General features: G+C 24.2%; 8 protein-coding genes across 13 annotated transcripts in view; 4 read left to right on the top strand and 4 right to left on the bottom strand.

The window, feature by feature from the left end:
- Positions 1 to 3,249, bottom strand: part of LOC127280108 (TLD domain-containing protein 2) — a 140,743-nt gene extending 137,494 nt beyond the window's left edge. For both annotated transcript variants that reach the window (XM_051302929.1, XM_051302931.1), the window contains exons 1-2: positions 3,105 to 3,249; positions 636 to 1,408 (exon numbers count right to left, since the gene is read on the bottom strand). In XM_051302929.1, the coding sequence (XP_051158886.1) occupies positions 636 to 655 (20 nt within the window). In that variant the 5' untranslated portion in view covers positions 656 to 1,408; positions 3,105 to 3,249. The remainder of the gene's footprint in view (positions 1 to 635; positions 1,409 to 3,104) is intronic.
- LOC127280111 (N(6)-adenine-specific methyltransferase METTL4) lies at positions 2,190 to 8,477 on the bottom strand. Of its 2 annotated transcripts, none has more exons than XM_051302939.1 (6): positions 8,101 to 8,476; positions 7,642 to 8,006; positions 7,400 to 7,574; positions 7,157 to 7,328; positions 6,874 to 7,059; positions 2,190 to 3,347 (listed from the first exon to the last, which is right to left on the bottom strand). In XM_051302939.1, exons 1-5 carry the CDS (start codon positions 8,353 to 8,355, stop codon positions 6,905 to 6,907), a joined length of 1,122 nt encoding a protein of 373 aa, XP_051158896.1. In that variant the 5' UTR covers positions 8,356 to 8,476; the 3' UTR covers positions 2,190 to 3,347; positions 6,874 to 6,904. The 2 variants fall into 2 exon arrangements, with proteins under 2 accessions (XP_051158896.1, XP_051158897.1); XM_051302940.1 differs by lacking the exon at positions 2,190 to 3,347 and adding an exon at positions 4,096 to 4,361 and having other exon boundaries at positions 8,101 to 8,477.
- On the top strand, positions 3,172 to 6,902 carry LOC127280112 (UDP-glucose 4-epimerase-like). The gene is made up of 7 exons (XM_051302941.1): positions 3,172 to 3,320; positions 5,146 to 5,395; positions 5,465 to 5,578; positions 5,678 to 5,854; positions 5,976 to 6,156; positions 6,291 to 6,572; positions 6,639 to 6,902. Exons 1-7 carry the CDS (start codon positions 3,304 to 3,306, stop codon positions 6,716 to 6,718), a joined length of 1,101 nt encoding a protein of 366 aa, XP_051158898.1. The 5' UTR covers positions 3,172 to 3,303; the 3' UTR covers positions 6,719 to 6,902.
- Positions 8,478 to 9,399: 922 nt separating the features above from the next.
- On the top strand, positions 9,400 to 11,390 carry LOC127280113 (growth hormone-regulated TBC protein 1-A). Its single transcript, XM_051302943.1, has 7 exons — positions 9,400 to 9,697; positions 9,921 to 10,122; positions 10,200 to 10,430; positions 10,518 to 10,678; positions 10,766 to 10,874; positions 10,950 to 11,135; positions 11,229 to 11,390. The coding sequence occupies exons 1-7, from the start codon at positions 9,678 to 9,680 to the stop codon at positions 11,337 to 11,339; spliced, it is 1,020 nt and encodes a 339-aa protein (XP_051158900.1). The 5' UTR covers positions 9,400 to 9,677; the 3' UTR covers positions 11,340 to 11,390.
- A 1,035-nt stretch (positions 11,391 to 12,425) lies between these two features.
- On the bottom strand, positions 12,426 to 13,623 carry LOC127280116 (mitochondrial import inner membrane translocase subunit TIM14). 2 transcript variants are annotated; one of them, XM_051302946.1, is made up of 4 exons: positions 13,460 to 13,611; positions 13,319 to 13,357; positions 12,908 to 13,039; positions 12,426 to 12,819 (listed from the first exon to the last, which is right to left on the bottom strand). In XM_051302946.1, exons 1-4 carry the CDS (start codon positions 13,460 to 13,462, stop codon positions 12,607 to 12,609), a joined length of 387 nt encoding a protein of 128 aa, XP_051158903.1. In that variant the 5' UTR covers positions 13,463 to 13,611; the 3' UTR covers positions 12,426 to 12,606. The 2 variants fall into 2 exon arrangements, with proteins under 2 accessions (XP_051158903.1, XP_051158904.1); XM_051302947.1 differs by lacking the exon at positions 13,319 to 13,357 and having other exon boundaries at positions 13,460 to 13,623.
- A 174-nt stretch (positions 13,624 to 13,797) lies between these two features.
- Positions 13,798 to 14,923, top strand: LOC127280115 (calcyclin-binding protein). The gene is made up of 2 exons (XM_051302945.1): positions 13,798 to 14,013; positions 14,133 to 14,923. The coding sequence occupies exons 1-2, from the start codon at positions 13,996 to 13,998 to the stop codon at positions 14,796 to 14,798; spliced, it is 684 nt and encodes a 227-aa protein (XP_051158902.1). The 5' UTR covers positions 13,798 to 13,995; the 3' UTR covers positions 14,799 to 14,923.
- A 178-nt stretch (positions 14,924 to 15,101) lies between these two features.
- LOC127280114 (1-acyl-sn-glycerol-3-phosphate acyltransferase alpha) lies at positions 15,102 to 20,450 on the bottom strand. Its single transcript, XM_051302944.1, has 5 exons — positions 20,305 to 20,450; positions 18,413 to 18,770; positions 17,524 to 17,839; positions 16,984 to 17,149; positions 15,102 to 16,843 (listed from the first exon to the last, which is right to left on the bottom strand). The coding sequence occupies exons 2-5, from the start codon at positions 18,595 to 18,597 to the stop codon at positions 16,689 to 16,691; spliced, it is 822 nt and encodes a 273-aa protein (XP_051158901.1). The 5' UTR covers positions 18,598 to 18,770; positions 20,305 to 20,450; the 3' UTR covers positions 15,102 to 16,688.
- LOC127280109 (epidermal growth factor receptor substrate 15 homolog) lies at positions 19,627 to 26,251 on the top strand. 3 transcript variants are annotated; one of them, XM_051302936.1, is made up of 6 exons: positions 19,627 to 19,742; positions 21,890 to 22,513; positions 22,600 to 22,799; positions 22,901 to 23,039; positions 23,175 to 23,396; positions 23,487 to 26,249. In XM_051302936.1, exons 1-6 carry the CDS (start codon positions 19,725 to 19,727, stop codon positions 25,704 to 25,706), a joined length of 3,423 nt encoding a protein of 1,140 aa, XP_051158893.1. In that variant the 5' UTR covers positions 19,627 to 19,724; the 3' UTR covers positions 25,707 to 26,249. The 3 variants fall into 3 exon arrangements, with proteins under 3 accessions (XP_051158893.1, XP_051158892.1, XP_051158894.1); XM_051302935.1 differs by lacking the exon at positions 19,627 to 19,742 and adding an exon at positions 20,813 to 21,440 and having other exon boundaries at positions 23,487 to 26,251; XM_051302937.1 differs by lacking the exon at positions 19,627 to 19,742 and adding an exon at positions 21,733 to 21,804.
- Positions 26,252 to 26,315: the final 64 nt, after the last annotated feature.

The following is a 26,315-nucleotide window of genomic DNA, read 5'->3' as shown; positions in this document are numbered from 1 at the left end:
TATTATTATTATTAATAAATTGACATAAAAACTAAATTTTTGTTAAAAAAAAAAAAAAAAATATCTTTTCTTTTTAGTAAAAAAAAATTTTTTAAAAAGAGCAGCAGCTACTTCTGGCATTGTATAAATTAAAAGAAATTATTTGAATGATTTACAACCGAAATTCTATTTTCATATATATATATATATAAATATATAATAATAAAAAAAAAATTTACATATAACTCTAAAACCCCTGACATCACGTATTTTCTATGCAGTCTCTCACACAAATGCAAAATTCAATGAGCAGACAAGGCAGAAACTTATTGCATTTCAGCGTGTCTTGCGTAATAAAAGAATCGCAGATGTCTTTCAAAGAAAAAAAAAATGTTACCGAGATAAAAAAAAAAAAAAAATCTCACAAAATATTGAAAATTCAAAATAGTATTCTAGTTTCCAATTCCATTCTAAAAGACGAGATATGAAAAAAAAAAAAAAAAAATGATAATAATTGCTAGAAGAGAGAAAATTGTGCGATGGTTTCCAACCTCTTTTGGCGAGTCCATGCTCGTTTCCCGCGCCCTCGTGGTGAACAATTATTACGCAAAATATACGAGAGAAAAAGAAAGAGAGAGAGAGAAAGAGAGACTTACATTTTTCCAGGTTCTGTCATGTTGTCCGAGATACGTCGTCGTCGTCGTCGATGTTAGGGACAATTGCCTTCCTTGGGTCCAGAATTCCAGTTGATATTTTTTTTTTTTTGCACTAATCCCGTGAATAATAAACACAATTTCACAAACACAAATTTTCTCCAAGACGAAAGCACACACAATGGACGAGAGAGAGAGATAGAATTCGAATAAATATGACTTTTTTTTTCTTTTTCCACCGACTACATATGTAGTAGTATATATTAAAATAAAAACTAAAACGAATTGTTTATCAAACTGATAAGGTATAAACGTGAAACAAAATGTGTTATTATTTAAAAGAAGATTTTAAACGTTAAAAAACAATTGCGATAACGAATTTAAAGTATATGTTATTGATAAAAGTTCACTTATATATCGTCATAGTCAACATGACGTTCTCACTCCGGCACAAATGTCTGCTGGTTTAGTATGTATTTTCGCGAGTCACGATTTAAAGGATTTATAATTTTACGATTTAACGAATGAAGACTATGATTATTATTCGCGATATATTGATAATTAATTAAGAATTTCACTTTATTTCACACTGCTTTTATCTTTTTTTTATCACGATATTTCTTTCAACGAATATATATATATTATAGTTTGCTCCAACTGTCATCGATTGTTGATGGGAAATTTTATTTCCGTTAAAAAAATGGATTGGTGGCGCCATCTCACAGTGAGAATTAGTACTTTTTAGTGAAAGCGACATCTGCTGATAAATTGCGAACCTGTAAACAAAAAAAAAATTTGAATTCAAAAATTTCCTATGAATATAAAAAAAAATACTGAAATAAAAAATTTGTTAAAATTTACAAATTATATATGCAATTAGACGAAAATTACTATAAACTTACATTATAAACATGTGAATGAAAATTAAACTCTTAGCAAAAATATTATCTGCTAATTATTAATCAGTTGAATTTTATTAATTTACAATATAAATTTTAATGAAAATTAAATTTGGTAATTTGAAAAAATTTTGCATGTCTATAAAATACAAAAATTTTATTTTCCCCTGGAAATGTAAGTTTATAGCATTTTTAAACATCTCAGAATTAAATATAAAAAATTATACAGACGGAGAATTTTGATCGTGACAACGTCTTTTTTAATTAATTAAAATATATTTTATAAGATTTTTATTTCGTATTTATTTTTGTACTTAAACACACTTAAAAAAAAATTTATTTAATTACCTCGTAGTAAGACGTTGTCATGTCAAAAAAATTAATTAAAATAATAATTTAAAAACTGAAAAGAACATGAAAAATTGTTGTTAAATTGAAAATAATTTTTTTCAATTTCTAAATATTATTTCTAATTCTTGTTTAGTTAATAAAAATTTACTATTAATTAAATTAAAATACTTCGAATCATTTATATTAATTTACAAAAAAAAAAACGAAAAGAAAAATGTTTCCTTTAATAAAAGTTAAAGAGAAATCTGCAAGTGTTTAAAATAAAAAAAAAAAAAAAATAGGAATAAAAATAATCTTTTCAATACAATACGAATGAATTGAGCTCATGTATTATTTAAATTTTGTACATATAGAATGTTGTTAAGAATTTGTTTTTTAAATCTAATAAAAGAAGTTATGAATATTCTCTCTTTTTCTTTTAAAACTAATATTTTTCTCAAGAAAATTTTGTTTACACTCGCAAATGAAGAAAAAGATTTCTATTTGCGGCTCAAAAATAATAAAATTTGTATAATTTAGTTAAATTTAAATCATTCTAATTATTATATTCATTCATAAAATTCTTTTATTTAAATTTAAAAAAAAAAAACAATCGGTATCTATTTTTTATTAGTCTTTGAGATTTAATGCAAATATCGAAATTTGATGACTTTTTGAAAATTCAAGAACATAATCAGTCTCTACAAAAATTTCATAACTTTATTTATTACCCTGTATGTATATTATAGTTTGAAAAAAATGCAAATTTATCTCGATTTCGAAAACATGTGAAATTAAGAAAGTCTCACATTATTAGGGAGAAAAAATGTCAAACTTTTTTTTCATGTTTAACTATAAAGTTACAAATAATCACAAAATTCTCTATTGAATGATAAATTTTTATAATTTAAAAAAATGATTAAAAAAAATTTTTTCTTTAAATTTTCATCTAAATTCCCAAAATTAGAAACTTATACTTCGATACCAATTTCTTTTAACGAGAATTTTATCAAATGCGTAAATTAAATAATGTGTCAAAATTGAAATAAAAGAAAATGAAAACTATCCAATTTTAAGTAATGTATCAACACGTCAATGGAAATTAATGCACCCATTGAAATTTTTTTTTTTTTTCTTCTTTTTTTTTTTGAAAGAAGAGACTGAAGATGTCCTTGAATAAAGACTAATACCGACTGAGTTCTTAGAGATTGGTGAAGGTTTAAATAGGGATATTAGGTCAAACCAGGATGGAGGGGAGCCAGAAGAGCTTCAGCAGCCTTTAAGTCTTTGAGAACGGTTGTGCAGATGTGATGCATCATCAATTGGTTTCCAACGACGAAGCTAAAAAGCTGAAAACCATCCGATTTTCCAGTCTCATTAAGTGGATTGTCTCATTTTATAATTGAAAGTGTCTCAAACAACTTCTGTTTTCCTCCATCGACATGGATTCCGTCAACAGGTTCGTCAATTTTATCAGTCACAAATTCTGAAACCAAAAAAAAAAAAATTTCTTTATTACAAATCGAAAATAATTAATTTATAATGTAAAATTAAAATTTCTAAAAAAAAATTTAATTTCAAAACAAAAATAAACAGTAAATTAAAATACACAAAAATTTATTACAAATAAATAAAATATACATTAATTATACAATTTTACAAATAAATATTACAAAGATATTTAAGAGTAAATTTTTAATTATCCAACACTTTCGATTAAAAAAATTTATTAATTTTAATTGAAGTTTCTTAAAATGAAACATGAATTTTTTTTTACAAATAAAACAAAATTCGAAACAAATAATTTGTTTTCTTTTTAAAAATAATTGACAATCGAAAAAAAATGCAAAATACGAAAAAAAATTGTGAAAAAAAATATTCAATATCAAAATAATTATAAAGCAATTTTTTTTTCATTATTTATATAAAAAAAAATTATTTCTGAAATTAATCATTAAACTAATGACTCTATACAATATAACTAAAGGGAAACATTTCCTTAAGTTGCTTCAAGAATTTCTCGATTATACCGTTACGTTCGTATTAGTGAGAGAGGAATTATGCGATGCCATAAGAATTACTGAGAAATAAATTTGATTTTTTGTTCAAATAAAAAAAATTCTCCAAGTTTCACGTAAACATGTGGAGATGTCATTAAATATCTATGACATGAGTTCATTCACTAGAGTAAATATTCTCTATTTTAAAAAAATATAAAAACTTTACTAAAAATATAATAAATTTATTAAAAATTTTCTACTATTAATATTATTATTATAAAAATTATAATTTAAAAATTTTTGAAGAAAACTTCTTTGATTGTCAATTTGAATTATTAATAAAAAGTGAATATAAAAATTGGGAAATAATTATTAATCTTATAATTATAATGACTTGAAAAATTCATTAAGGTGAAATAATTAAAAGATCTCAAACAGGAGACTTGTCACGACCTTGAACTCGCTTTCCTTACTTTGATTAAAGGTGAACGTCCGTACACCTGCAAAATGGTCCCTTTTGAAGTCAATGACTACAGAAGACAACACAATATTGCAATTTGGACTTGAAAAAAAAATTCTATAAAAATAATTTATTAATAAAATACTTCAATTTATTATAGAGTCTAAATTGAATTTATCAAAATATAGGAAATATAAATTTTTTGATTAAATATTAATATTACTAATTATTAAATATTAAAGAGAATAAATTTTTTTTAAATTAATTTCTAAATTTAAAATGAAATATTTTAATATTAATTTAGAAAATATACAATTTTTTTTTTCTTTATTCTTCTAAGAGTGAAAAATATATTAAACAAAACTATGGACGCGTAGAATATGCAATTTACATTAGAAAGATGCATTGATTTATTAATGAAGATATATAGTCTTCGAAAAACTTTGTGAGCAAGTAATTTATTATTCTGTTCTATATTTCCTTTTCTCCTCTAATTCAACTTGAATTATATATATACAGAATAGTTAAAATTCTACAAATTCTTTTTAGACTCTATAGAAGTTTGTAGTTTCAAACATATACAGTAAATAATTATTGATTATTCAATTGCTTCATTGATACTAGTTACATAGATATTTTTCTCTACAGTATAAAAGTCATTGAAAAATAATTATTTTAAAAGAACATGTAACAAAATAAAAGTTATTTAAAATAAGAATAAAAATGTTAAATTAAATATAAATTAAGTAATGAATAATTAAATTCGAACCTAATTATTTTTCAATAAATGATATTTTTGAAAATTAAATTTTTTATTCTATTAGGATGGCAACAACAGAATGGAAGACAATTTTTGTAACTGGAGGCGCTGGTTATATTGGTAGTCATTGTATTGTTGAACTTTTAGAAAGTGGATACGATGTAATATCAATTGACAATTTTACAAATAGTGTAAATGAAGATGATGGACAATCAGCGGCTTTGAAACGAGTTGAAAAAATAACTGGGAAAAAAGTTAAATTTTACAATTGTGATCTTCTTGATAAAGGAAGACTCCAAGAGGTTTTTAACAAGGTAACAAAATCAACCATTTTAATTTTATTAAAAAAAAAAAAAAATTAATAAAAAATTTATTTTTTTCAGCACAAAATCGATTGCGTTATTCATTTTGCAGCTATAAAAGCTGTTGGTGAATCTATGGAAATTCCACTTCACTATTATCGAAATAATATAATTGGTGCTATCAATTTGCTAGAGGTGAAAAAAAAAATTCAAGAATTTTATTATATTTTTCGTTTAATTAATATTTTTGCAGGTAAAAATTTAAAGTTATTAATAATTTAATTAATTTTTTAGGTCATGAAAGCTGCTGGTTGTTTTCAGTTAGTTTTCAGTAGTTCTTGTACAGTTTATGGAGAACCAAAGAGTCTTCCTATAACAGAAGATCATCCTACTGGAAATATAACAAACGTTTACGGTCGAACAAAGTACTTTATCGAAGAAATGCTAAACGACATAACAAGAGCCGAAAAGGTATAAAAAAAAGAAATTCAATTTTTTTAAAATAGAATAGAAAATACATTATTACTATTTTTTTTTCAAAGAAATCAGTTTTAAAAAAGAAATTACAATTTTTTTTTTTTATTTATTCCAGAGTTGGAATATAATTTCTCTGAGATATTTTAATCCAGTGGGTGCTCACCCAAGTGGTTTAATAGGTGAAGATCCTACGAAAAAGTATACAAATATAATGCCCTACATATCACAAGTTGCATTGGGTCTTAAACCCGAACTTATTATTTTTGGAGGAGATTATCCAACTGAAGATGGAACAGGTATGAAATTAATAATAAAATTCCAAAGATGAAAAATATTATTAAAGTCCAAAATTAATAATTAATAATAAAAAATAAACTTTAAAATCATAAAAATTAAGGGGATAAAATTTTAATTTTAATTTTTATATCAGGAATACGAGATTATATTCATGTTATGGATCTGGCAACGGGACATGTTGCTGCATTATCAGCACTCTATAAGAAACATATGAGATTAAGGATATTTAATTTAGGAACGGGTAAAGGAGTCTCAGTTCTTGAATTAGTAAAAACATTTGAAAAAGTAACAGGAACATCGGTGCCTTATGTAATTAAAGACAGACGAGAGGGCGATATAACATCAATGTTTGCCGACACAACATTAGCTGAAGAAGAACTTTGTTGGAAAGCAAAATTCAGTGTCGAACAAATGTGTAAGTTAAAAAAAAAATAACAAACATTTTTAAATAAAACTAATTAAAATAATTATTTAATTTTAGGTCGAGATTTTTGGAGGTGGCAATCAATGAATCCACATGGATATCGTTCGTGTATAAAAAATGGAAATTCAGAAAAATAGATAAAAGTAAAAAAAAAAGAAAAAAACAAGTGTCAGTAAAATATACCAAAATGTTCTTGTAGATTTTTCCTTTTTGTCCTTTTACACGTTTTATAATCTAATTTATTGAAAAAATGGAAAAAAAAAAATAAATTATAAATAAAAATTTTACTCACGATATAAATAAAGAATTTTACGTCTTGAACTTCAAACATTTTTATTTTCCTCTTCATTGCGTGTGAAAAAGGCGATATGTTGAAATTTTAAAGCTTCATAACCAAAACTCGTCCAATTGGGCAGCAAATATCGTGCAAAAATTTCCAGACACTTTGGATTTTCCATTAAATATGGAGCGATGATTTCTAAAATTAATTTTACAATTAGTTTTCTAATTTTTATTTGTAAATAATTTATATATATTTTTTTTTAAATTTTATTTTCATATTTTATTATTTTTACCATTGAGAGGAGGTTTGTGAGAATGCATTGCACTTGGTACACTGACAATTAATTTTTCATTAGGAATATCAATCTTTGAATTAAATTCACTAGTTCCTATTATTAATAATTCGTATGGTTGTTTTCCATGAGTTTCATTAAAATCACAGACAACATCACCGGACTTGGTAATCTATTAAAAAAATAATTTATTAGGGAAAAAAAATACAATATTAATAAATGAAAACAAAAAAAAACACTCACTTTTACCCAATACCATTTCGCTAAAAATTTCACGCCCCATGATGGAAACATTTCATCTAAAATACAACGTAAATTACTTGCTGAATTTGTGCACCAAATTGCAATAATTCCATTTTTACTTAATAATTTTCCAATTTGTAAATTAGTCATCTCATTGTTGTACATCATTTTGTAGCTAATATTATAATATTTAATTAAATTTCATTAAAAAAAATAATAAATTTAAAAAAAAAAAGACTTACCTAGATTCAATAAATTTTGCTTTCTTTCTTCGAATAGATTTATTCCACCAAGGAGGATCCATGAGAATAAAATCAAATTGATTATTGAATGATAATTTTTCATTTAAATTACGAACATCGTTGCAAAAAAATTCACAATTTTTGGGAATTACAAATTCTTCATTTTCTAGAATTTTTATCGATGTTTCCTCGATAAATGATCCTTCAATAGAAGAATTATTTAATACTTTTTGACTAGTATAAAATAATTGACGAGACAATGTAAGTGCAGCTTCATTATTATCCGAATTAACAGATTTTGAAAATATCTTCTTTGCCTCCAGGGTATTCATAAAATTGTTAAATATATCTCTCACATGTTTTATCTGAAAAAAGGCAAAAAAAAAAAAAAACAATATATAAAATTTCCATCGTTAAAACAAAAAGTATAATTACAATTAATAAATCAGAATTACGTACTTCTTTCAAAAAATCATCAGGCAGTAAATTTAATTTCTTTCTCTTTCTCGATTTTGAAACACTCAATTCATCACTCGCGTTTTTTAATTGATTTTTTCGTAAAAATTTTGAATTTATATTAAATAAATCTTTATTAAAATGCAATGAATAGAAAAAATTACTTTCGTTTCTATTTTGAACTTTTGCGTACAATTTATCAATATATTGAAGATGGGAAATAATCCAACCTTTTTCGGTTGAATATAATATACTCATTTTTCATTAACGCGCACTATTAGCGTATCGCAAAAACTAAACAAATAATAAAATGAAAATGCCGACTTTTGGAAAACACATGCACCGCATGAAAAAAAAACCCTTATGCAAATTTGCAGTTATAAAATTGAGGTTATGTGTTCATTATTTCCACCAATAATAACAGTTGAATTTAAATTTTAAAAGCTCAACAAGAGAATTTCATTGGTGAAAAAAAGAATAAAGGCCGATTAAAATCAGCTGTAGAGTTTTAAATGGGGATTATAAAAAAAATTACATAAATAATATTTTCGAGAATAGTAAATATTGTTACATATGTAAAATATTGGATAAAAAATATTAATACTCACTAAATTTGCAATTTAAATAATTAAATTAAGAAAAAAAACTAACCTTAAAAATTTGATGCTTCCAAAGTTTGTGAATTTAATTTGTTCTTGCAAATTTAGTAATTGTTAATTACACTTGTTTTAAATTGAGAAAAAATAATTTTTTTTTTTGACATTGCTGTACAATTGACGTGAATTTAACAGCAAAACTCTTCGCGCTCTATAAAATGATGATGCGCAGTGGACACAGAATTAAAATTTTGTTTTTTAATATTTAGATTAATTTAGCTTACCGGTCAAAGAAATATTATTCTCAAACAATTACGGAATATTTTAATTAAAAGATTATCGTATATTTATGCTAATTATACTATATTTACGCTCAGATTTCAACGGATTGGAATAAATAAATTACGTCCTTCACGTACTGCACAGGAATTGCAAATGGCGTCATGGCGTCGGTTCACACTAACGCCACCACAGCGGTAGCGGCAACTTGTAGAACTAAACTTATTTAAAATCCACCATCTTTTTTCCCGCCACGCATTATTTTTGTAAAATAACTTTTTGTCATGGAATTTTTGAGAAAATTATTTTTACTATTTCAAAAAATATTAAATTAAATATGAAAATAATATTTTAATATTAAATAGTAATGAAAAATAATATTTTTAAATTATAACCTTAAATTTGATATTCCACGATATGCGCAAGCGCACATTCAGCTGTCACCTGTCATTTTTGGTTAATTTTATATATATTTACTTTTATAAAAGTATAAATAAAACTGGATTTCTCGATTTATATGTTAAATATAGTATTTATATCTACTTTTACCAGATTTTATAAATTATAGTTTTATTTAACGATTTTAACTTTCTCATGAAAGAGAATATTCCCGAGAATGTTCTTTAGGAAGTTTAGAGACTTTTAATCAGCTGATTAACCCTTTCGTGTATTTTTATTATTTATGTCTTTAGGTCAAATTATGGAATGGCTACTTCATGTTTCAGGTAAAATTAACCATTGTTTCAATAGATTATTTTCAATTACAATTGTTTTACTAATCTTGTTAGAAATTTTCGTTAAAAAAGAATTGACTTTCTGTCTTATAAAATTGCTCAATATATTAGTCAGAAAAATTTCTATAATGTAAATATAAGAATATCAGTAAACAAAAGATTGTTTTTAAATATAAACTAATTTTTGTATTTTTTTTTTTTTTTTATTAATTAGCAATGTGGACGAATATGGATTCGAAAGATCATCAGATTTTGATTATCAAACGTATGAAGATTTTATGTCCGAATATTTAAAGGTATTAGCGAAAAGAGCTAAAAAATGGGCAGAAATAATTGAAAATGGAAGAAATCTTCAACGAACTGCAACATTAAAAAGATATGTTCGAAAAGGAATTCCTGGAGAACACAGAGCATTGGTAAGTTTTTTTTTTTTTTTCTTTTTCGTAATTATATTTGACGCTTTTTAAAATAAATTAATAAATTTTATAATTAGATTTGGCTCATTGTAAGTGGAGGAGAAGAATTAAAAAATGCAACGCCAGGTTTATATCAACATTTGTTAGACGGTCCACATAATTCAGAAGTGTCAGAAATTATAAGAACAGATCTTCCTCGAACTTTTCCCGACAATATTTTTTTTAATAATACAAAAGCCTATCAACTTCAACTTTATAATATTTTACTTGCTTTTGCTCATCAAAACAAAGACGTTGGTTACTGCCAAGTAAGTTTTTAAAAAAATAAATGTGAAAAATAAAATTCAATATAAACGAATGGAAAATTAATAAAAAAAATCTATTTACTATTCTAGGGACTGAATTACATAGCAGGATTATTATTTTTAGTAACAAAAAATGAAGAAACAGCATTTTGGCTTCTAAAAGCGTTAATTGAGAATATTCTACCTGATTATTATACTCCAACAATGGATGGTTTATTAACAGACATTGATGTCTTAGAAGAATTAGTCAGGTGAATTAAATTTTATAAAATCTAATCAACTAAACAAGAAATGATTTTTTTTTTTCTAATCAATTGAAATGCAAAATGAAATTTTAGAATCAAAATACCAGATGTACATCAACATATTACTAATTTGGGTTTACCCTGGGCTGTAATTGCCACGAAATGGTTCATTTGTTTATTTGCCGAAGTTTTACCAATTGAGGTAAATTATTATATTCAATTTAAATGAATTTTTTCATAAAAAAAATTTATAATGAAAATTAATTATTATTTACAGACAACTCTTAGAATTTGGGATTGTTTATTTTATGAAGGTAGCAAAATTATTTTTAGAGTTGCATTAACATTGATAAAGAGAAATAAAGGAAATTTATTAGCCTGTCAAGATTTTGCAGTATTAGCAGGTTGTTTTAAAGAAATTACAAAAGACAGTATCGTCCTGCACTGCCATGACTTTATGCAGGTATTTTATGAAATTAATTTAAAAAAAAAAAGCTAATTAAATAGAAATAAATTCCTATTTTTACTGTATCTGAAAAAAATAAAATTTTTTCAGAGCATTTTCAAGGAGCCTGGATCTCTACCTCGTAGCGCAATTACTAAGTTAAGAATTAGAACCTCCGAGAGACGAATGGTTCTCAAAAAAGCGAGATTCCCTTCTTTTTAAAAAAGAGGGTCAATTATTATACGTAAATAAAAATATATTTAGATCGTATTACTAACTTTCTACGACGTAGCTGAATTCATTTTTCATCATTAATAATTAAAATCAATTTTAATAATTTACTGTCATTAATTGGAAGGGTAAAAATAGGTTTTATGACAAAAAAAAGAGCCATAGAATTAAAAAAAGAGGATTGTGTAACATTTCAGTTTCTGTGAAATTTGAAAACTTAACAAGATCGAAAAAACAAATTAAACAAGCCATAATTTAATTTTTAATTTAACTAATTGATTTAGCTGAAAAAAATGATCATCATAAAAATAGAATTCTTATATAGAACTGTATCTTCCATTTTTTGTTTTGTAATATTTTTTCTTTTCAATAATTTACCTAAAAATTGCAATTTTCAAAAGGAATCTTTTCCTTTTCTTTTAAAAGTTTGAATGCGTTTTTATGAATTGAACAAAAAAAAAGAACAAATATGATACAATATGTTAGCTGTGTCTGTGTGTGACTTTTTTGAGAAACTGATTTTATTGCTGTGAATAATTCAATTAAATAAAATTAAAAAAAAAATGTTAAGCAAATTGAGATATTTGCATTACAAAACCAAATATCAGATTTTTGTGAATTAAGAAAACTAAATTAGAAAGTGAAAAAAAATAAACTTTTTGAAAATGTTTCAATTTTTGTTTAAAATAAATTTTATAGTCTCCATTTTTATTTAAAAAAAAAAAAATCAATTTCTCAATTAAAAAATTGGAAATGAGAGGAATTTTTAATTTTTAACATTCCCCAAATTATTATTAATTTAGGGTAATCACTTAAATCTGAGATTTGAAATATCAATTTTAGAATAATCGACATCATTTTAAAACGTAATATATTTTTCAGAATTAAAGACTGTTAATTAATGAGCAGGCTCAATATTTGAATACTATATTCGTTTTCTAAAATTAAGAAACAATATTAAATCTGAATAAATTACTCTATATATATGAAAAATTGTTCTTTTCTCAACACGACACGCATTTTAATCTAATCTTCCTCATTTTTTTTTTTTTCAGAAAGAAAAGATCAAGTCATTAATTTCACTTAAAATCATAATTTTATAGATTATTTACAACTGAAAAATTTGCAAGGATTTTTTTTTTAACGTTTGTCACAATAGAAATTTTGTAGGAAAAAAGAAAAATTACCTATTTATGATTAACTGTACAATTCTCGGCCATCGGGGAGCAAAAAAAAAAACGTATAGGGAACGTTAAATTCATTTTTCTAGAAGATCTTTAGCTTCATTAATTTTTGCAGCAATATATGGTGAACCACCTCGATCAGGATGATTTGCTATCATTACTTTTTTAAATTGATCTTTAATTTTTGCTTTTGATGCTGTTGGTGAGACTCCTAATATTAAACTCGCTTCTTTTCTATTCATTTTTGGCTCAAAGCCACCTTTATAGTATTTACTGTTTGCCAATGTCTAAAAATAAATAAATAATTTATTGAAAGAATTTTATGTAAAATATAATTATAAGGAAATTAAATTTTAATTTCAACAAAAAAAATACCTGTGAATCTAATTTGGGTAAAGCATTCATAGCATCAGCCATTTTTTGTGACAATGTTGGCATTCGTCTTAAAATATAACGACCAGTGAATCCAACAACCGCAAGTCCCAATCCAGCAGCAATAATACTACTCTGAAAATAAGAAATTAATATAATTAAATAAATATAGTTTTCAATTATAAAGTTGATAAAATTCAATATCATTTACAATTAATTATTTTTATTTTATTAATATGCAACTATTTTGCAATTAACAAAAAATTATTACTTATTAAAAATTAGACATTTGAATAAAATTACGAAATTTAACTATAAAAAATATTCTCAAAGGGAAATATAGACACATGTAAATTTTATAAATATTATAGAAAGAAATTGAAATATTATCGAAATTTCAATAAAATTTAATACCTTAGAAGAATTTGGAATATCGCCTCGATAATTTTGTGCCTACAATTCATGATATTGAGGTTAGAATTACGATAGTGGGTTAAAAACATTTGAGAATAAAAGAAAATTATTCTAACAGTATGTAAAAATTTTAAATCTTACCATTTTTTATAATTTATATTGCACCAAATAGAATTTTTAACCAATGCGTATCACCGAAATAGTGTAATATTGAGCAATAAACAAAATATATAATTCACACAATGCATAATCAAACTGACTTGAGAATTTATGAAACTTTCCTAAACGGTAATTTTTGAAATAAATCGCAATACCAACCTAAATTTTTTCAGTTCTACCAACATGTGCGCAAACAGCGAGGACCTCCGAAATGTGAATTGTCAAAAACGATTGTAGCGCTTCAGTATGATGACAATTTTCAGAAACTAAAATGCGACTCATTTGCATTACATTCACAACTATAGGAGTTTTTTTAAAAATTCCAAAAGAGCATGAAAATTAATTGCAAACATAACCTTCAACATTGAATCTAAGCAATTTTTACAAAGTTCATACGAAATTTGTTTAATTAAAGTTTGTATCTAATTTCAAAAGTTTCTATAAAAACTAACTATTAAATAACTACAAACAAACGCTTTTTGCAATTAAAAAAAAAAAAGTATAAAAAATCATTCAAAATGTCTAGGACTGAAGAAGTAAGTCATACTGAAATTTAACTATTCATTTTTCTTTTTCCCTTTTAAATTTTAGCAAACTGAATATATTTATCTAAAGAAAATAAAAAACAAATTCAAAATATTTACGATATTTTCAGCTTCAATCCGACATAGACGATCTCAATTCGCTTCTTCAACAAGCAAAACGACAAAAGTCGAAAGATCTCATTGGAATTGAAATAAGACGACTACAAACTGAACTTGATACTTTAATAAATAAAAATGAAATCAAAGTAACATCAACATTAGTTCAACAATCTGGTCCAAAAATTTATGAAGTCAAATTAAACAATTATGGCTGGGATCAAACTGATAAATTTATGAAGATTTATGTAACATTAAAAAATGTTCATTCACTTCCAAAGGAGTCAATTATTTGTAATTTCACCGAATGTTCAATGAATCTTCAAGTACTTGGACTTGATAATAAAAATTATCATCTACCAATTATAAATCTTTGCGAAAAAATTGACATCGAAAAAAGTAATTTCAAAATAAAAACCGATCTCATTATCATTTCATTGGCAAAAAAATCACCTGGTAATTGGTCACACGTAACTGGTGTTGAAAAAAGAATCAAAGAATTAAAAAAACCTCTAGTTCCAGAAGGTCAAGAAGATGATTTAAAAGATCCAAGTTCAAGTTTAATGACAATGATGAAAAAAATGTATCAAGAGGGCGATGAGGATATGAAAAAAACCATTGCCAAAGCATGGTGCGAGAGTCAAGATAAAAAAAATTCTCTTGGTGATAATATGATTTAATTTTTTTTTTTTTTTTATCTATTTCTTAAGTTTGTATTACATTATAAATAATAATTTTTTTTTTTAACATTATGTTTTGTATTGTAAAAAAAAGCGATAAAGTAAAAGTGAGTTAATTAGTAATACATCTATTTTTATTATTAAACAATTGTTTTGCTTTTACATTTTTTTTTATTACCTAATAATAAAGATGGTTTATAATTGATATTTCAAAAATATTTTTGAATATTTTAAAATTGGTTTAAAATATTTAAAATATTTAAAATATTTTTAGTCAATTTAGAAAAAAAAATGATATAAAAATTCACGATACAGAGATGAAAACATTTATTAATTTTTTGTTTTATTCACATTTGAGCGATTTGCAAGTGTTAATTTTTCATCAGTGCTTATAGAAATTAGAGCAAGTCCATTTCTTTTCATTTTATTTAATTCTTAAAATTGTCAATTATTTTGGTTACAAATTTTAATTTTTTATAAAATGTAAATCAATTTACAATTTTAATTTAAATAATTGTATTTTCTTTTTGGTAATTTTTTTTCAATAAACTAATCAGTGTTGGGTAATTTACTTTTTTTTTAAAAGTAGTTAGTTTTGCAACAAAAACAATTGTTACAATTTACTTGTTTTTTTTGAAAAAAAAATTTTCCTGTTAAAAACGATAAATAAGTTGATAAGAAAAATAAAACAATAATTGAAATCTTTTTATAAAATAAATTGATTACTTAAGAAAGTAATTGTTTTTTTTTAATTAGGTAAAAGAAACCAATTACTACCCAACACTGACTTACATATAATTACATATAAATTACCAAAGTTAATCGTCAAACGTTTTTAATGGTAACGATAGTCACAGCACATTTCAAAAAAAAAAAAAAAAAAAACAAAAAAAAATGTTGCCTCATTTACTTAACAAATAATATCAGTTTTAAGTCGATTAATTATAAATTTAATTAATCGTAATTAAAATAAAAAATAAATTAATGTATATTATATTTTAATAATTACTGTAATTATTGCAATTGAAAATCATAAATATAATTAAACATTTTTAATTATTTTTTTTTTAAATCGAAACATTATAATTGACTAATGTCCTTGACATTTTTTCTACTTTCAAAATTAAATCAATTTTTCAATAATTATTTATACTCACAAATTGTGATATTGAAAAGTATGAAAAATTCTAAATTTTACTAATACTTTAAAACATTGGTTTCGTAATACTCAATTTATAAATTATTAGCTGATTTCAACAAATCATAAATAAATTTTTATTATCGAAAGAATGTTGTTTTCTTTAAATATTATATAGTTATACGAATAGAAAATTTGAAAAAAAATCTTTTTAAGATTAGATATTGCAAGTCAACTTTGATTTGTGCTTTGACGGTATATAATAATAATTATTTGCATTTTACGAAGTAATTTGTACGATTTACATAGATATTTGGTCATTGAAACGAATCTTTTTTTTTTTGACATAATCGAAATAATAAAAATAATAAATTTTAAAATTTTAGAGAAAGAGGAAGTATTTATATCACGTTAATATATATAAAAAAAAGTATTATTTTCAAAATTATTCTCTTATGCAAGATTCGTTTCGAATGTTAAAAAAAATGTAATGAGATAAAAACTAGAAAATGTTATTTTATTCGAAGACCTTGACATTTTTAAAAAATGGAAATCCCTATCTCTTGTAAATCAGTACTTGGTAAAATTGGATTTAAGTCTTTGGTTCCGTCATGGAGATGTTATAATTATCTATAATAGATATATTATATTGCGTCTCCTTTAACATTATTATTTAAGAATTTATCATTTTTCCTCTTTTCCAAGTTTACCTTACCGTCATTCAATAAATTAAATTTAAATCAATAATTTTGTTATGTATTCGTTGCCAATGATTGTTGTATTTCCAAATTTGTCACGCGTAACGTTTCCATCATCATTTCTTTGGTTTTTTCCATTAATGATTCGACATCATCTTTACTTAAACCTTCCGTTGAAATTGGAGGCAAAGTCGTGATAATTATTCGTCCTAAAAGCAAAAAAAAAAAAAAATTATTCAATTTCTTTTTGCTTAGTGTCGTCAAAATGTAAAAAATATTTTTTTTTATTTATAACACCTTGACTTAAAAGATCGTACATTTTAATTATGCAATCTTTATTACAACTTACCAGAATCAAAACGTTTTTCTTCTTTACAAAGAAAATAATAAGAAGACAATACAACAGGCAGCACGGGTAATTGTGAATTGATAGCAACATAAAAGGCACCTTTTTTAAGAGGATGAATTACACCAGTATTACGTCTTGTACCCTCAGGAAAAAACCATAATTTTATCTGAAATAATTCAATAATAAAAAAATCTATTTATAATTTTTTTTTCGACGTAATTTATACTTTTTTTTATCTACCTTTATAATTTACAAATCATAAAAAATGTTATTATAAATTATTTTTAGTAAATTATTATTTTCTTAGAAACTTTTTTTTTAGCTACATATTTCTAAATGAAATGACTACTTTTACTTTTGAAATATAATATCATAAAACGGATCGTATAGTATTGATTTCAATATTGTGAATGTAATGACAGTTTTTTAATCATATATCGTCACCTGTGTTTATATAAATAGCGATGAATATTATATAGAAAATATTTTAAAAAATATAAATCTTACCTACGAAAAATATATGGAAAAAATTAATTTTACCTTATTCTCTTTGATAGTTTTGATTGATGAATTAATTACGCTACGTGCTTTTTCCGAATTTATTCTGTCAATAAAAATAAGACCACTTAGCCATGCGGCAATTCCAAAAGGCCAGGCGTATAAAATTTCTTTTTTTGCAATAACAGTGCATTTATCCATAACTGGCCATATATCAAACATTCCTAAAACATCCAAGGAACTTTGATGATTTGCAACAATTACACATGCCTGTTCTTTCTCCAAATTTTCCCTTCCCCTTAATTCCCAACGTAATCCAAGTAAATAACTTGCATGATGACAAAAACTCGAAGCAACACTGTAAAATAATTTTTTAATTAATTTAATAATATTATTTAATGACAATTTGACATTTATTATTATTATTAACAATTTATAATTATAAAAAATATACCCATCGATAATTAGAAAATATGTAGAAATAATAAAAATTATACGAAAAAAAAAATAATTTTTTTTAAATAATATCAAACTTTTGTTAATTAGACAGAATTGAATAAACAATTCTAAGGATTGATCAATTTAAACTAGGAAATGTTAAGTGATTAAGTGAATGAAAGGGTCGATGGTCATTGGCTTGGAAAAAAAAAGAATAAGACTATATACGATAAGAGCATAATGAAGCATAAATTATAACAAGAAGCAAAATTATAATTTATTAACGAAACAAGAAATTATCGATTAACGAAGAAAATTATTTTATATATTGCAAAAAGAGTAAAATTTAGCGATAAACATTTTTCAGCCTTGATGATGATGGATATGTGTGATAAAAGTTCAATTATAAAAACTAATAATAGCAAGAAATATATAAAAATAATACAAATGTCAAATTGTCTCTAGAAAAATAATTTTTTTTTGAAATACTTACACCAAATTTCGAACGTTGAAAGCACGGAAACAAAAGAATGGTATTAACAATACCGAATTAAACATAACAAAACCATAATAAATGGAAAACTTGAAATAATATCGGAATGTCCGGCTTGTTTCGTAGAGAAATGGTAACACAAGAATAAAAACAACAATAATCACTTCAAAGCACGATGGAGCCATTTATTCTTCTTTTTTTTGCAAAATGATGATTTATTTTTTAATTTATAAAAAAAAATTGGGATTTTTTCTTTTATTATTTTATTGAAAAAAAAAATCACTAAAAAAATTTTATACGATGAGAGAGACGAACGTCACGCCGCAATAATGTTTGTATTCAAAATGACAGCTGCTCTCTATTATAATAAATTTTACGAGGGGTTCTGCATCGTGCAACATATATATATATATATATATAGGCACAAAGAGAGCTTACCACACACAACTGATATGCAATGTATATATGGCACTTTGCGATCTTTAAGTTGAGCTTATCAGTATAATAAGTTAAATAAAATTTTTTTTACGTTTAACCGACATTTAACCGTACAATTCGGGGGTTTTTTTTTTTTAAATTATTAAACTCACGTTTAATTAGAATAAAAAATAAATCTCTTTGAATATATAATAAAATGTATTGAACATTTTAAAGAATGCACGATGTTATTATATGAACACTTGCATACTATTTTCGAGTTTGCGCGGTTTAACATTACATCCCCCTAAGCTTTAAAGGCAATTTTATTTCTCTCTAATATTTCAATTTGTTGGAAAAATATATATAAAATTAAATAAACTTTGTAATATACAAAAAAAAAAAAACTAAGTCATAAAATGTCTTCATAATCATAATAAGAGGATTTTCCTCAAATTGTTAAAATGATCTTTAAATACATTTATCTCATTAAGAATAACAAAGAAACTTTACTGGTTGTCTCGACAGTTTATCTCATTAAAATATTATTAATTTTAGTTTAAAGTTTTTCTTAGGGAAATTGCATAACTATTATCAAGATAAATTTATTATTTTTACCACCTAATAAAATTTAATAATTATATTCATATTTTATAAAAATTATTATTATATAAAAGTAAATAATTAAAAAAATAAATATATAAATATATGATAATTATTTTCTCATCAATGAAAATCAGAATTAAAATAAATTTTTGTATTTGTAGATAGAGTTAAATGCTTACGATGGAAAAAAAAATTATATGACCTCATGCGTTTGTAAATAAGAAACGCGTCTGGGACTTCTCACAATCAGTTGATATCAAAATTTCATGGTGTTACGTTTATATATTATATGTATCGTTATAACCACGTGAGTAAATTTCTTATAATTTTGTTTTATTTAACAAAAAACTTATTTAAAAAATTAGTAAAATTATAGAAACGCATTAAAAAAAATAATTTACTGTCCTTTTAATTATAAAAATGTAAGTGCAAATTAATAATATTCTACAATAATAATTTTCCTGCATTTGAATACAAAAAAAATTATTTATATAGAAATGAAAAGAACATTTTTTTAGAAATTGTTTATAAAAATACTATTCCAATATTTACTATAAATATACTATTTCAATAAAATTTTCCTCTAAGATATCAAGTTAAACGAATAAAAATAAAAAAAATTATTTTAGTATAGTATAAAATAATTGTTTCGAAAAATATTAAAAATTATACATGTTATTAAAATGTATAAAATTAAGATTAGTAATTAATTCTTATTTTTAAAACAAATTCCGAATATTTTATATTTTTTATATAATTATAACAAAATACCGGCAGTAACTTATTGTTGACGTACATTTTGAGGTTAACTTTAAAGAATGAGAAAAAAATTACATATTTTACATATAGTTTTGCAGTAAATTACTTACATGATAAGAAAAATAGAAAATCTATGATCAACATTTAAACATTATGTCAATTTTGTTCAATTATTTTCATTATTTTGCCTTTTTTTTTTAACAAAACATTATAAACCGAAAAGTTTAAAGTGACAGATATTACTTGCCCATAGACAATATATAATTAAGGTAAGATTGAAATCTATCCAATCACAATTATTATATCATTGAATCCAACCAATCACGATATCCTCCAGAAAATTTAAATTTAGTTGTAATTAAAGTAAATAAAATAAAATAAATATACTAAGATTATAATTCGTGGCACGTTTAAAAAAACTCACAATTGCTATATTTAACATAACTCTTGTTATTTTAATTTCAACAAATTGAATAATAAAAAGAAATACATTTTTAAAAATCCGGAAATTCAAAATTGCGCAAGTGCAGTGTCCATGGTCGTGATTGGTTGCGAAGGAAAAAGAGAAAAAAAAAGTGGGGGTTAATTTAAAAATGGCGAACTACCCACCTCTTTTCTTCATTATTTATTGTGTACTCTTGGTGACAAGTTGTTACAAGTAACACGTGCTATTTAACTCATATTGTTCGCGATTTACATATTTTTCCTTGTAAAAAATTTTAACCTTTGACAAAATATGATTTATTTTTACTGTTTGTTTACTATCGATTAAGTGAACCCAATAGTTTTCATTTAATTGTGAGCAAAGTTGATTTTAAGGTTAGAATTAAACTTTGTTTTTAAATTCTAACAAGTGTAATTATTCTTCGTACTCGTTTTTGTTTGTTTTTTTTTTAATTATTAATGAAAAATGGCGTGCTCATCGAATAGCCGACTTGAAGATGTGATAAAAACAATAAGATCGTGTTTAATTACTCATAAAGGACCTGTAAGCATTCAGGAATTAAAAAAAGATTATCGAAATTTCGAAGAGGAAAATATTCCATTTAGAGAATTTAATTTTAAAACATTATCTGATTTTTTGCGGTCATTAAAAAATGATTTGAGATTTATCGAAAGAGATGGAGAAGTTTTGTTGCGTGTAATAGAATCTGAAAGTTCGCGTCATATCAGTGCTTTGGTTGCTGGTCAAAAACCCGCTAAAAAGTCGAAAAAACGTCAATCGAATGGACATAATTACAAAAATGTAAGTTTTACTTTTTATAATGCTTGCAATTATATATTAATTATTTTTACATCTTTAAGTAATAATTATTGCAATAAAATGTAAATTTTACATTTTTGTTCTATAATGTGGTGTTTACTTAAATAATTAAAAAAAAAACTTATTTTTATTGACCTGTTTAGAAATAAATGGAATTATTTAATTTGTATTAAAAAAAAGTAATTTTTATGTAAATGACTGCAATGCCATCTATAAGTTTGCATACTGATTTGCGAGTATATACCTTTCTTTGTAGTTTATTTTTTTAATGACCATAACAAGCCGCAGCGTGTTTCTCACGTGTCACGTGTATTTTAATTTATTTTATTTTGTTTAAATTTACTTTGTAAGTGTTAAAATAACTGTGTAATAATATTTTTTTTTATCAATGTTTGAATAACGATTTTAATTATAAGAATTATTAATTTCAGTATTCTACGAGAACAATGAGAACATCAAGTTCTTCAAATAGCAATTATAATCATCGTTCTAATGATGATGATTATAATTATGATGATCCTGAATCTATAGACAAGTTTAAACGTAGAAATTACGTTGATCAACATGAAAAACGACAGAATTATAATAATAAAACTTTTGAATCTGAGACATTGTATCAAGAATCGCATCAAGTTTCAACTACTTCCTGTGATAAGAATTATGTTAATGACAACAGTTTTGAAATTGATGATAACAATAGAGAAATGTCAAGTATTTTAATTAATTCAAGAATCGTAGAACGTTTACGTCAATTGATAGAAAAACATCCTAATGGAATTTGGTGTCGAGATTTACCAACAATATATGTAGATACTTTTGGTGCATCTCTCAATTATACGGATATAGGATTTGAGAGTGTTCGTGAATTTGCCTCAAGTCTTCCGAATGTATTTCATTGTGTTCAAATATATAAATGTGGAGATTATAAATTATATAATGCAAAAAATCCACGACCGGCTATTGAAGGAATAAGACGACAGATTGAAATTACAAATTCAAATAATCAGGATTCTATTAATAATAATATCGAATTAAAAGCAATTCCAAGTAAATTGGTAAGTGAAAAGAATATTGGAAATTAATTTTTTTACAATTTATATATTTTTTTTTGAAAAATTTGAACATTTTTTTTTGATTTTAGGAACTGAGAGCTATTAAAAATTTTATTCCCGATAATGTGATGAGTGTCACTGAGTCTGTTGGGCAAATTTTGGTTAAAAATTTATGTAAATCAAATCATTATGAGGAGATTGTGATTTGTGAAGTCTTTACACCATCGCATTTTTATTTTCATTTGATAAAAAATTTAAAATCATTTAAGAATTTAATGCATAAATTACAGTGAGTATTTTAAATTATTTTTTTAGATTACATTTTGTATAGAATAATATTTATTTAAATTTTTTTGTTTTAAATTTTAATTTAATTGTTTTCTTTTTCAGTGAATTTTATGAAGAAAATAAAACAAAGTTCCAAATTGCACCTGTTTTATTGAAAGATGGTTTAAATGTCGCTTGTATTTTTGAGAATCAATGGCATCGAGCTATTATTAAAACTGTAACATCTGATGGAAGAGTCAAAGTAAGTTTAAAAAATTTTTGATCATTTAATTTTATTTTTTATAATTCTTCCAAGTTGCTAAAGATTTGTTGTGTATATTGTTTTAAAAAAAAATCGCTTATGTCAGAATTTAATATTGTATTTTATTAATTTCAGGTTGAATTTTATGACTATGGAACGGTAAAGACTTATGGCGTCAACGACATGTTCTTTCTTCATAAACAATTTTCAAATTTACCAGCGCAGGCGATTTTATGCGGATTACATAATGTAAAACCGATTGATAAAAAAAAATGGGAGCCAAGCATTATTTTCGAATTTACCCAAAAAACACAAAAGAAACGATTGTGTGCGATGATTAGCTCAATAAATGAAGAGGTAATATTTTAATTATTAATTTAAAAACACTTTTTTTACATTTAATTTATTAATAACATTCAATTATATTAAATAATTTTTTTATTGCAGGAAAATTCGTCCGTAATAACATTAGTGAACACGAATTCTGAAGAGGATTTGTATATTAATGACTGGTTGATAGCCGAAGGTTATGCAAGTGTTGGAAGATTTAAAACAAAGGATAATCGAAATTTTAGTTTTTGTCATTACAAAAAATCTCTCGAGCATAAAGGATACAATACAACAAACATCACAAACAATACGAATGAGCCTTTATTAAATGGAAGTTTTAAATTTAGTTGTTCGGATATATCTGTTAATTCTTCAAGAAAAATGGAAAATACAGTTAAACATAATTCTCAGGAAGAACAAAGAAGAAACATTAAGAAAATTCCTTCTCTTTTAGATTTAAAAATTCCACAATCAATCAAAAATAAATTAGCTGAAAAATCAAAAAATTCAAATACTTTGCAATCATCCACCAGTCAACATAATCATCATCATCATCATCAGGAAAATGTTAAAGACGAACAAATGTCCTGTCCTAAAGTTTTAAGACGAACATTGGCCTTAATTTCAAAAAATGAGGAGAAAAAGAATGCGGAAAATATTTTGAGTCCTTTATCATCGTCTGTAAATAGTTCCAATTCTTCTGATTATGTCAATACAACGGAATCATTAATTGCATCAAATACAAATTCATCTACATCGAGTAAAATAACATCAAGACGAGAAATGCTTTTAAGATATATGAAAAGATCTCCACCTTCAGTGGAATTAAATACGACGAATTCATGTGAACAAAAGTCTTCTGTTCAGAAAAATTTAAATGAAGAGAAGAGAGTCGATAATATAAATCGTGAAACTAAAATAAAAGAAATTTCTGAACATCCAAGTTTAAGCTCTTCAACTTCTGATAGTGTTTCACCGCCTCGTACGCCACTTCATTTAAAAGAAAAATCACTAGATGAAGAAATACCCGATTTTGGTACTTTAAGAAGCCAATTAGGAGGACGCGGTCAAATGTTACCAATCGATTGGAATGATATTAGAAGAAATATTAAACAATGTGACATTAAAAATACCGTATCTCAAATTAAATCTAAATTGGTGAATGAAAATAAAGAAAAAGAAGAGAAAAAAGAGGAAGAGAAACAAGAAGAAAAAGAAGAAGAAGAACCAAAAAATTCGATAAAACCTAAAGTCAAAACTTCACTCATTCAAACTGACTTATCCCGTTTTATAAATAATATTAATATTAATTCAATTTTATACGAGAAGAGATTTAATTTTACAACTTCGGCTCATGTTAAATCAAACATTACACCAATATCGCCATCAATGAAATTAGTTCAACGTATACATGGAAATATTTTTAAAAGTACGGCAAATTTAATAACACCAAACATAACGAAAAAAGTAACAGGAACTATTGAGAAATTCGAGGAGAAAATGAAAGAAATTAAAATAATTGAAGAAAATAAGGAAAATATTCAACTTGTGGAAAATAAAAGAGAAACACTCGAAACAAATGGAGAAAAATGTGTAACAAAATTATTATTTGATTTAAAGCTTGATGAAGAAAAAGAAGAAAATAATATTCTTAAAACGGAAATTTCCATCAAAGACAACGTCACAAAAAATAGTAAAATACAAGTTTTAAATAGTTCCGAATCATTAGATTCCGATGATTTTTCAGACGAATTATCTGATTCAGAATCTGAGAAAAAATCCATAAAAAATGAATTGACAATTCATGAAAAATATTCAATTAAAGAAGAAGAAGAAGAAGAAGAAGAAGAAGATGAAGGTGAAAAAAATCTATCCATCGAGGATGAATCAACACAAGAATCATTGGAGAAAAAAAATACAATTGTTGATGAAAATCCATTGTATTTTAATGATATGGATGTGCTTAGTGACAGTGGAACGTGGGATGGAATGAGTTTCTCCGGTGAAATGGCGTCATTTAATATGAAAAGAAGAAAATCTATTTCATCACAGGTATCATCGCGTGTTCCATCGCCGAGACCAATTATTGATCTCAATGAATCGCTCAATGATCAAGATATTATTAATTTTCAATACAATGAATTTATGAGCAGAAAGAAACAAGAAATAAATTCGAATAAAATTACTATCGAATCCATTAATGAATCTGAAAGTAATTCAAAAAATTCATTATCGACTACTGAAAATAATATTGAAGAAATTAAACCTACTTTTCAAGCGCCAGGAAGATCAGGATCTTTAATGCGTATGTTATCAAAAATGAAAAATAAGAAATGAAATTTATTTTTCAAAAAATCTTGAAAGCATGGCACTTTGTTTTTTTTTTTTAAATTATTTTATTTCTCTTTCTCTTTTATTTTCAAAATTGAGTGCTTAAAATTATGTTTCTCTTATTTCAATTAATTTTCTCCTTGAGTGAAAAGTTAATTTAAAAAAAAAAAAAAAATTTTTTTAATAAATACAAGATTTAATATTTTTTGTTTTAATTGAAATAAGAAAAATTGTTTTATGTCTCATAAAAAGATATGTGCCTTAAAAAGTGGGATTACAATTTTGAAGACTGTTTTTTCCGTCTTAATTTTTTCAAATCAGTTACATTCAATTGATTTTTATTATTATTATTATTATTAATTCATAATCTTAATTAAGTGACAATTATTTGTTTTTATTATTATATTAGATATTGTTTATTATGTAAATGCGTTGCATTGTAAAAAAGACAAATTACTATATTTTGTAAATTAATATAGATATATATTTTTTTTTCTACTCCATTATAAAGTTAATAAAAATTATCAAATCAAATTAATAATTATAATTATTAATAGGATATACATATATATATTTTTTTACATATGACAAATTGTTATTAACTTTATAAATTAA

The sequence above is a fragment of the Leptopilina boulardi genome, unplaced genomic scaffold (genome assembly GCF_019393585.1).
Source record: "Leptopilina boulardi isolate dan_hultmark-lab unplaced genomic scaffold, ZJU_Lbou_2.1 LbouV2_229, whole genome shotgun sequence".
Classification (NCBI taxonomy): domain Eukaryota; kingdom Metazoa; phylum Arthropoda; class Insecta; order Hymenoptera; family Figitidae; genus Leptopilina; species Leptopilina boulardi.
Note: the sequence above shows the minus strand (reverse complement) of the source record. Positions and strands in the feature narration are given on the sequence as shown.

What these genes read in the sequence shown, in the direction of transcription:
- LOC127280116 (XM_051302946.1), bottom strand. An exon ending in ATATTCCAAATTCTTCTAAG is followed by an intron (nt 13,040 to 13,318) that starts GTATTAAATTTT and finishes TCTTATTTTCAG; the next exon opens with AGTAGTATTATTGCTGCTGG. An exon ending in TACCCAAATTAGATTCACAG is followed by an intron (nt 12,820 to 12,907) that starts GTATTTTTTTTG and finishes ATTTATTTTTAG; the next exon opens with ACATTGGCAAACAGTAAATA.
- LOC127280113 (XM_051302943.1), top strand. Translation starts at nt 9,678, where the DNA reads ATGGCTACTTCATGTTTCAG. An exon ending in ATGGCTACTTCATGTTTCAG is followed by an intron (nt 9,698 to 9,920) that starts GTAAAATTAACC and finishes TTTATTAATTAG; the next exon opens with CAATGTGGACGAATATGGAT. An exon ending in ACTGCCATGACTTTATGCAG is followed by an intron (nt 11,136 to 11,228) that starts GTATTTTATGAA and finishes AAATTTTTTCAG; the next exon opens with AGCATTTTCAAGGAGCCTGG.
- LOC127280109 (XM_051302935.1), top strand. Translation starts at nt 21,105, where the DNA reads ATGGCGTGCTCATCGAATAGCCGACTTGAAGATGTGATAAAAACAATA. An exon ending in AATTTAATGCATAAATTACA is followed by an intron (nt 22,800 to 22,900) that starts GTGAGTATTTTA and finishes TTTCTTTTTCAG; the next exon opens with TGAATTTTATGAAGAAAATA. An exon ending in CATCTGATGGAAGAGTCAAA is followed by an intron (nt 23,040 to 23,174) that starts GTAAGTTTAAAA and finishes TATTAATTTCAG; the next exon opens with GTTGAATTTTATGACTATGG.
- LOC127280114 (XM_051302944.1), bottom strand. Translation starts at nt 18,597, where the DNA reads ATGGCTCCATCGTGCTTTGAAGTGATTATTGTTGTTTTTATTCTTGTG. An exon ending in TTCAACGTTCGAAATTTGGT is followed by an intron (nt 17,840 to 18,412) that starts GTAAGTATTTCA and finishes ATTATTTTACAG; the next exon opens with TGTTGCTTCGAGTTTTTGTC. An exon ending in AGAAAAACGTTTTGATTCTG is followed by an intron (nt 16,844 to 16,983) that starts GTAAGTTGTAAT and finishes TTTTGCTTTTAG; the next exon opens with GACGAATAATTATCACGACT.
- LOC127280111 (XM_051302940.1), bottom strand. Translation starts at nt 8,355, where the DNA reads ATGAGTATATTATATTCAACCGAAAAAGGTTGGATTATTTCCCATCTT. An exon ending in CTGATGATTTTTTGAAAGAA is followed by an intron (nt 8,007 to 8,100) that starts GTACGTAATTCT and finishes GCCTTTTTTCAG; the next exon opens with ATAAAACATGTGAGAGATAT. An exon ending in GCAAAATTTATTGAATCTAG is followed by an intron (nt 7,575 to 7,641) that starts GTAAGTCTTTTT and finishes TTATAATATTAG; the next exon opens with CTACAAAATGATGTACAACA.
- LOC127280112 (XM_051302941.1), top strand. An exon ending in GTGCTATCAATTTGCTAGAG is followed by an intron (nt 5,579 to 5,677) that starts GTGAAAAAAAAA and finishes TTAATTTTTTAG; the next exon opens with GTCATGAAAGCTGCTGGTTG. An exon ending in ACATAACAAGAGCCGAAAAG is followed by an intron (nt 5,855 to 5,975) that starts GTATAAAAAAAA and finishes TATTTATTCCAG; the next exon opens with AGTTGGAATATAATTTCTCT.